This window comes from Silurus aristotelis (genome assembly GCF_946808225.1).
Source record: "Silurus aristotelis genome assembly, chromosome: 11".
In the NCBI taxonomy this organism is placed as follows: Eukaryota; Metazoa; Chordata; class Actinopteri; order Siluriformes; family Siluridae; genus Silurus; species Silurus aristotelis.
The window spans coordinates 12765983-12775214 of NC_139584.1; the positions used below are offsets into that span (position 1 = coordinate 12765983).

At 39.6% G+C, this 9232-nt stretch overlaps 1 protein-coding gene across 7 annotated transcripts; it reads left to right on the top strand.

Annotated features, from left to right (window-relative positions):
* Window positions 1–51: 51 nt before the first annotated feature.
* On the top strand, window positions 52–8863 carry nfyal (nuclear transcription factor Y, alpha, like). Of its 7 annotated transcripts, XM_083555537.1 has the most exons (10): window positions 52–182; window positions 838–928; window positions 2083–2169; window positions 3916–4062; window positions 4199–4330; window positions 4448–4544; window positions 5661–5815; window positions 6162–6338; window positions 6491–6595; window positions 7686–8863. In XM_083555537.1, the coding sequence occupies exons 2-10, from the start codon at window positions 851–853 to the stop codon at window positions 7746–7748; spliced, it is 1041 nt and encodes a 346-aa protein (XP_083411663.1). In that variant the 5' UTR covers window positions 52–182; window positions 838–850; the 3' UTR covers window positions 7749–8863. The 7 variants fall into 7 exon arrangements, with proteins under 7 accessions (XP_083411663.1, XP_083411666.1, XP_083411661.1 ...); XM_083555540.1 differs by lacking the exon at window positions 2083–2169; XM_083555535.1 differs by lacking the exon at window positions 7686–8863 and having other exon boundaries at window positions 6491–6819.
* The last annotated feature ends 369 nt before the right edge of the window (window positions 8864–9232 follow it).

Here is a 9232-nt window from a genome sequence, read left to right on the forward strand (position 1 = left end):
ACATCTCTAATAGGAGAACAGCCAATCCTGATTTAGAAGGCGGGATTTGTTTGGAAAGCGTTTCAGGTTCCTTCTGCATGACCAACGCGTGTGCGCCATTTTGTGTGCGCGAGCGGAGGTGATTGGATTTCTGAGCTCGGCGCTGGAGCCAATCAGAAGGGAACCGGACAAGCTGAGAAACGGTAAAGAGTGCGCGGCTCGAGGCGAATGGTGCTTCACAACACCGATTGGTTTGTCAATGACCAACCAAATGACTAACTCGACATAAATACAGAAATCAAATCGCGAACGTGGGGACGAAGCGAAGCGAAGCGCCCCGGCGGTGAGCGGCTGTGTGGGAAAAGGAGGCCGCTGATGTTAGAGCTTCTAACTCGGGACAAAGGAGTTAGCTTCTGTATGTAGTGTAGTTTCTGTGTACCTAACTAGCAAAGAGAAAACCAGTTAGTACTGAACAGTGCCTTTAAATTCTTTACTGCAATTACTCCATCGGAAGCAATAAAGTATCTGTCTGTCTGTCTGTCACATACAGTAGGATTTGTAGTGTCGCTTGTACAAATAGACTTCTATAACGTTTTCTTTCTTTCTACTGCTTTCACAAATAATCAGCAAAATTCAATCGATAAAGTCTATAACGAGCTCCATGAGGTAAATAGAGTCATAGCTTTTACTACCTCGAGACCTTATACGACCCCTTTACGGCCTCATACACGAACACACGCCCTCAGCTGAAACCTGACTGAGATCTGGACAGTTGATCCTTATTCACTGTGTTCATAATAAAAAGTCTGCATACATCCCAGCATAATGAGTGCATTAAATAAGTGTCTTCTGCTGCAGATCGGTGAAGAACATGGAGCAGTACACCTCCACGAGCAGCGGCGAGCAGATCGTGGTACAGGCAGCAGCAAATGGACAGATCCAGCAGCAGGTAAGCAGAAGGTCCACCTGAGATGTTAATGTCCATGTAGAAAAGAAGTAGTAGGACAAACTGACAAACCAAAAATGTACTCCTATCCGATCAACTTAACATTGGCATTGAGATTTTGATTGTTTCGCCTCATGAAAAAATCAGCAGAGTCAAACGTCAGTGGATTTGAGTTAACTGTCAAATCAAGTTTTCACAAAAACAACACTTGAGGTTGGTCTGTACCTGCCAACTTTCCCCACAATTTATCATCAGAGCAAAGAATGTTATCCCACTAAAATAATTTACGTTCCAAATCTGACACTTTATATTAGTTGTATTGGTTTTTTGCACTGGAGAAGGTTTTCATTATTCCTCTTCCAGGGTTGGCAGGTTCATATCCACCCTGGTGCATCTCCAGATCATGATCACGGGTGCTTTAGTTCAACATACCCTCAGTGAGCACTTTATAAGGAACATTTTTACATGTTTAAGATTGCTGACAGAGGAAGACCATGTTGGGTTCCACTTTTGTCAGCCAAGAACAGAAAGCTGAGGCTGCTGTTGGTGCTGGATCACCAACTGTGTTCAAATTAAAGAATGTAGCCTGATCTGATTCATTTCTGAGTTCTGCTGAGGCTCACAGATAGCAGGGTCAGAATTTGGCTTTAACGACATGAATCAGTCTGGCCTTGTGTCAACAGTTCAGACTGGTGGAGGCAGTCTAACGATAAGGGGAATATTAATAACAATCAATCATCACTTGAATTTGAGAATTGTGGTTGGCCATGTGCATCTCTTCATAGCCACAGTTCTTTTTTTTGTTTGTTTTTTAGCCTTCAGCATGATATTGCACCACTGATTTCATAAACATAAGTTTAGTGTTTGGTAGTTAATTCGTTTGGTAGGGGTAGGAGGGAAAATTGCACTATAATACAATCATCTCAACACGGACCGGAATCTCATAGGAACGTCTCCAATGTCTATGCAGAATTAAGCCAAGTATTACTATTAATAATGTTCCTAATGAACTGCTCAGGGATTTTGCATAGCAAATATGTGTTTGTACCCAAGACATTAATCCACTAGCATACCTCTTAACCAGAGCAAATCTAGTTTGTAGTCCTGATGAACCAGGTGCAAGAAGTGAATCCAGAGTAATCTGGGTTTATTTACAGACACAGGGCACAGTCACAGCTGTACAGCTGCAGACCGACGCGCCCGTCGCTACAGCAGCCGGTCAGCAAGTGCAGACACTCCAGGTAGTTGTAAGAAATCCGAGCTCGTTCGCTTCACCATGTTGCATGCAGCTTGTGTCCGTGTCGCTGTGTGCTGACCAGCATGCCTCAACACTGTTCATAACTTTGATTAGTGTTTATTTTGTGTTATATGACAGCATTGGGGGAGTGGTAGCTCAGTGGTTAAGGTGCTGAGTTACTGATCAGAAGGGTCAGGGGAACAAGCTCCGGTATCGCCAAGCTGCCACTCTCGGGCCCTTAAACAAGGCCCTTAAACAAGGCCCTTAACCCTCTGTGCTCCAGGGGCGCCGTTTCATGGCCGACCCTGCACTCTGCCCCCAGTTTCTAAGCAAGCTGGGATACGCGAAGAACAAATTTCACTGTGCTCTAATGTATATGTGACAAATAAATAAAGGCTATAAGGCTATTCATTGATGTTGAGAAAAGTGGTTGATTGAGTTTTCTATAAGGACTGCTCTGGTAAAAATGCTGGCTGTGATCACAGAATAATTGCATTAATGTACACGCAACGTCTTTGTTTCTGTAAAAAACAGTTGACCGGGTACAGGAAATAGGCAAAAGTGGATGTTTAACATTGTTATAAAGCACCAAAACTCCAATCAGACTTCTTTATTTCTTTTCTTGTGCTTGTTTAAATTGTAACGAGCTGATTGAAAAGTTACTAATTTAATTAGAAGGAAAAAAAACGAGTTTATGGAAAGAATGACTGTTGATAGTTGAGCTGACTTGTTCTGCAGATGTAATATAACATTAAACCATACACCAGTTTGGTAATTTGTGGCTAATTACAATCTATTCTTCACTTCAAAAACGGCGTTCTCTGGAAACTCAGCCTTGATCCGTTGGGAGGAAAATCATGTTTTTTTGGGCATCATGTGGCTTTTCTGCGGCGGACAAAAAGAAGCCTCCTCCTTTCACTCTTTTAAAGGAAGCCTTTATATGTTTGCAGCACATTGCATGATGCTTTCACTTCAAATAAGTTATAATAAAGATCCTAGTATTTGTCAGAATGCTGTATTAGAGTAGAATGTTATATCTATCTTTTACTGCAAACTTGTGTTGAATGCGTCATCTTAAGCATGTTCTAATATTGACCATGTTTGTCCTAACAGTGCAGTCCTTCATTACCCACCCATTTGTTCTTCTGCTTTAAGCCGATGCATCATGTTTGCATTTACTTAGTTGAGGAGGGAGAAACCCCCCCCCCCCCCCAAAAAAAAAAAAAACAACGAATGCTTCCCAGCACTGGTCCTGGAGTTCTGTTTATTTTTGCTATCTATCTATCTATCTATCTATCTATCTATCTATCTATCTATCTATCTATCTATCTATCTATCTATCTATCTATCTATCTATCTATCTATCTATCTATCTATCTATCTATCTATCTATCTATCTATCTATCTATCTATCTATCTATCTATCTATCTATCTATCTATCTATCTATCTATCTATCTATCTATCTATCTATCTATCTATCTATCTATCTATCTATCTATCTATCTATCTATCTATCTATCTATCTATCTATCTATCTATCTATCTATCTATCTATCTATCTATCCTGTTTAATTAAACTAAACAATAAAACAAAAATGCCAGACACTCCAGAACCAGAGTTGTGAACCTCTATGATGCGTCATTGTCCTTGCAATGCAAAGCCTATATATGTCTTGGTCGTATGCATGGAAAAATTCTCTTCATCTATAGTACAGCACAAAACTTACTGTGCTGCTTGTGCCTGTGTATAGGTCCAAGGCCAACCACTTATGGTGCAGGTGAGTGGAGGTCAACTGATCACCTCCTCAGGGCAGCCAATCATGGTACAGGCCATGTCTGGAGGCCAGGGCCAGACCATTATGCAGGTGCCTGTGTCTGGAGCACAGGGATTGCAACAGGTAAGATCATATCAAGATTATTCACAATAAGATTATTTCGTTTGTATGTTTGCAGAATTCTTCCAGCACAACGGCGTTTAAAAAGTCATAAGACAATTGTTAAAGTATCCCCTGCTTTGTTCTTATTGCTGCACAGATCCAGTTAGTGCAGCCAGGCCAGATCCAGCTGCAGGGAGGGCAGACGCTGCAGCTGCAGGGGCAGCAGGGCCAGACCCAGCAGATCATCATCCAGCAGCCCCAGACTGCTATTACAGCAGGACAGAATCAGGTCAGACATTCACTCTTTGTGTTTTACATTCTTAACTTTCAGACCTGTTTTTGTTAGAAACTAAGTGGTAATAGTCTTGTGAATTAAAATGTGTGTTTCATATCTGTGACATTACAGCAGATTACAGTTCAGGGCCAGCAAGTCGCTCAGACTGCTGAAGGCCAGACAATTGTGTACCAGCCTGTGAATGCAGATGGCACTGTGCTCCAACAGGGTATGTTCTCTTTCTCTCTTTCTCTCTTTCTCTCTCTCTCTCTCTCTCTCTCTCTCTCTCTCTGTGTGTGTCTGTGTGTTTTTTCTCTGTGTTGTAAGTGCTGGAGCTACTTGAATTTCATTTAATGCCTGTTAAACAATCTGTGTAAATTAGTTACAAATTAAGTGAGCCCTTGAATGTTGATGAGCCTGTGGCAGTTTGCGCTTAATTTTATTATTAGTCTGCTTGCCAGTCCCATTAGGCCTAGCATATGAAATTAGACTGTCAGATGGGCTAAAGATTAATTTGAACAGTTTTTATTCCTGATATTCCTCACATCTCTTTTGTTCATGCTCTGTTTCTTTATATTTGCGTTTCGTCAGTCGCCGTTTAAAGGATTGTTATCCTCTAGTGAGAATACTTGTGTGGTAAAGTCTGTGATGAATCTTTGCTGCTCACTTTTGATTTGATTGTTTTGAAGAATGATCACAAACGGCAAATTTTGGTGGAGGGTTTAAGAAAAATAACAAGCATACTATAAAGCATGAGGTCATCTTATATATATGAGTAGTAATATGTGTGACCCTAACAGAGTACACACGCTCCCCACCTTACGAACGAGTAACGTCCTGAACGACCGTTCGTACCAGGGATTTGTTTGCAAGTTGTTACTGTGTTCGTTATTGACTACACATATCTCCTAATGATGTACGAATATGCTATGAATACTATAGATTAAACAATAAAATATACAAAAAGTAATAAAAAAAAAGTGTACAAAATTTAGTATTAATGATAAAAAAAACAAAAACACAATTCACTTTCAAAAATGGACCTGTTCTAGTCCAGTGCACATCATGTCGACTCGTTACAGTTGATGACTAGCTAGTTCTAGCGGCTCTCCTCTGTTTAGAGTTTTTTTTTTGTTGTTCGATTCGATCCAATTTCACTTTGAGGACAGGTTTTTTTTTTTCGTATCCGCCAACGTTCGTAAAGTGAATGTCCGAAAAGTATGGAACGTCTGTAGTACTAATGACCTATTACTCCTTTATTTAGTTTGGTTTTCATGTTTATTAAAATTAAATAAGGAATAATTACGTTGAATGCTAACGTTGATGTTTACCTTCATTACCTCAGGAATGATCACAATCCCTGCAGGCACACTGTCTGGCACACAGATCGTTCAGGCAGCAGGGGGCGCCAACACTTCAACCACCAACAGTGGCCAAGGCACAGTTACAGTCACACTGCCAGTGTCTGGCAATGTGGTTAGCGCAGGAGGAATGGTCATGGTAAGTCCTGAAACACATGTATTTATTGCTCCCAACACTGCTTTCTTTAATTCTTTTATTTTAAGAGGAATTTTACTGGTTAATCAGCATACCGTGATGGCTGAAAGTAAGCCCATCACCGAATCCTCACTGTGTGCTGAAACTTGAGAGTAACCATTCAAATGATGTAAATGTGAAATGAGCATGAAAGCATGCTGAGCTTCTTCTAACAGATTATGCACACAGCTGATCAGTGGGCGTCGTTGCCATAAGGTTGTGCTCCCTCACCCGTCCTTGCCAAAATTCTGGGGGGGGAATCCTTTTTCCTGGTAAACATGTTTGTGGCTTGTTTGGGCTTGTGTGTCAGATGATGCCAGGTGGAGGAGGCACAGTACCCACCATCCAAAGGATCCCTCTGCCTGGTGCTGAGATGCTGGAGGAGGAGCCACTTTATGTCAATGCCAAACAGTACCACCGCATCCTGAAAAGAAGACAAGCTCGTGCTAAACTGGAGGCTGAGGGCAAAATTCCCAAAGAGAGGAGAGTAAGTGGCTAATAATCGTAATATAATGTGTACACAAGGTTTGTTACTACACTGTCTAGCTGTAATAATTGTTTTGTAATGCTTAAACACTTTGCTCCAAATGAAAAACCCAAGCCTGCACGACGACCTACTTCTTTCTCTTCTTCTTGCAGAAATACCTTCACGAGTCACGACACAGGCACGCCATGCAGAGAAAGCGGGGCGATGGAGGCCGCTTCTTTTCTCCCAAGGAAAAAGAAGAAATGGCTCTAATGCAGGTGAGGCGACAGGAACAGGCCGGAGTCAAACAGGAAGATTTCCACAGAGCAAGCTCACACTGGCTACCTGAGCACAACATGTCTCTTGCTTAGCTGCTGTTCTCTGCTCTCATTGGCTGCCGAGCGCTCCTCTCGCCTTGTTTATGCACTCATCGGACAACACTGTGTCCACCTCCATCTCTTTTGATTAGCTGAAACATCGCTTTTCCTAAGTGTTTTTCACCGGTGCTTTTGTGCATGTGTGTTTTGTTGCTTCATCAGCAGTTTAAAACCAGACATTTTAAATGAAATCTAAAGCCGGGAGAACTTATTGTACATACTGGTGAAATAAGGTTCTAGCCAGCTTTGTAGCAGCCAAGGGCATGCAGTCCTCTTCCAATCATTCTTTACATCTGTGCTTTTAAATACAGTGTTCATGTGGATATTGTTTAAAAAAAGGAAAACACTTAGCAATTAGGAGCATTTTGCATTAGCAATAAAATTATACGCTGACATTAAATATCAGATATGTTATTTAGAATATCAAAATGGGTGCTTAAATACTTTGAGATGTTTTTGTATTAAAGCATCTGGAATCGTGTTACCTTTTATTTAAAAAAAAAAAAAAAAAAAGTCAGATTTACCAATTACTGCTGCATTCCTCTGTTTTATTTCGTTTATTTTTATGAGCATTCTCTTCATATGTTTTTGCTTTGTACACTTTGCTTATGCTCATTTTTTTTTTGTTTTTTTGTTGCCATGTGCTGTGATTTTATCCTTTTTTAAATAAATGACAGCAGTAAAATGTTCAACAACTTCTTTTGGCTTCACATAAAACTCATTGTTCCTTTGTGTCGTTGCGTTTTGTTGTCTCATCTCCTGTTCATTCATTTTTCGCTCATTAACAGCAACCTATAAAAAATTTATACTCCCCTTTCCAAAAATTGCTCAGTGTTTAATTAGTGAATTTATTAATTACCTCGTGTAATTATTTAGGATGTGCTCACCATTTCGCACTCAGCTATGGGTTCACGTATACTGGTTTGTCTTAGCGTGTTTGTATGTAATAATGTATTCAACTGATCACACAAACCTCCTTCCTTCTTTGTAGGAGCAGCAGGAGCAGAATCAGGCAACAGAAGAGACAGTGACCCAGATAATACGGGTATCGTAGCAGCAAACGGCATCAAAAAAAAAATGAAGAGCACTTCTTAATGCAACTGTAGAGCAACAGGGCGATACAGTGTCTCTCGCATCCCTTCAGTTTTGCCATTAACACTAGTGAAGAGCATACATTTTAAACATTTATTTTTTTTTAAGGTTAGTAAACATATTTTGCTGTTCTTGAAAAGTGTGAGGTGAATATAGGGACACGAGTTTATGTAATGTGACTTCTTCCTGTTAAACCATTGAGCAAGTCTGTGTGGAGTTCTATAATTTTGCTTTTCGGCATAGTTTTTAATGTAACGATGGTGAATCTGTAATGTAATGTAATGTAGTGTTTTTATTATTTTATTATTATTTTTATTTTTTTAATCCTTAGTGGCAGATCAAATTTATCCTGTATTAACTGAAACTTGTAGAGTAGTTGGCGAAGATTTTAGCAAATTAGTCTATTCATTGCGGGATTTCTGATTCGGCGGTTCTCACCCGTGTACATAATTGCTTGTAATGTGAAGACTTTGTAACGTTGAAATTTTGATATTACCAGGATTTGTAATCTGAGAAACCTCTTTTGTAGTGGCTGTGTTAGCCAGTATGCCTGCGCTACCAGTATGTCTTTCCTTTTTACACACACACACACACACAAAAAAAAGACCTTGTTGGCAGGCAAATGTATATATACTTTTATTAAACACTAAAGTCTTTTCAGATAATGCAGTTTTGATTAAATTATGCAGTGGCACATGGCATATTCTGTGTAATCATTTTATTTTTTATATATATATATATATATATATTTTTTTTTTATTTTCATTTTATTTTATTTTTTCTGACTTTTTGCATTGTTGAAGGCTATAAATGATCTTAATTCTGTTAAGTTGAGTTCTGTCTTTTAATTAGTTTAATTCTGTGGACCGAAAGCAGAAATTTCAGTTCACTAATGTGTGCACTGGTTTCTTCACATTACTTCACAGGAATGTGGTGTTTTTAATTTTCCCTATGTCTGTTAAGCTACACCATTAGAAAGGCCTGTTTATTATTATCACCTCATATTTCATCCTATACATTCACTCTGTTGTGATGTTCAATTAATACCCAAAATGTATGGTAGTCTAAGTAGACTTACGTGTGGGGGTTTTTTTTTTTCTTTTTTTTTTTCGATTACAAGACTAAGCTCTAATTGGCAAATTCACAGTTGGCTAATTGATTTCATGTTTATATTAAATGTAATCAGGCAGCACAGAAACAGTAGGGACATGTTCTAATGCTTATTCTAGGTCTATATGAAAGTGTGAACTGTTTGTGTGTCATTCAGACAAATGAGGAGAGTAAATCCAGTGGTTATATGTAACACTTCTGATCAGAAGGTTCAAATCCCAGCACATTACCGCTGGCCCTTGAGCAAGGCCCTTAGCCCCCCCAGCAGCTTAGTTGTATAGATGGGATCATTGCATCTCTGCATAAAGGGGTCTACCAAATGCCCTAAATGTAAAT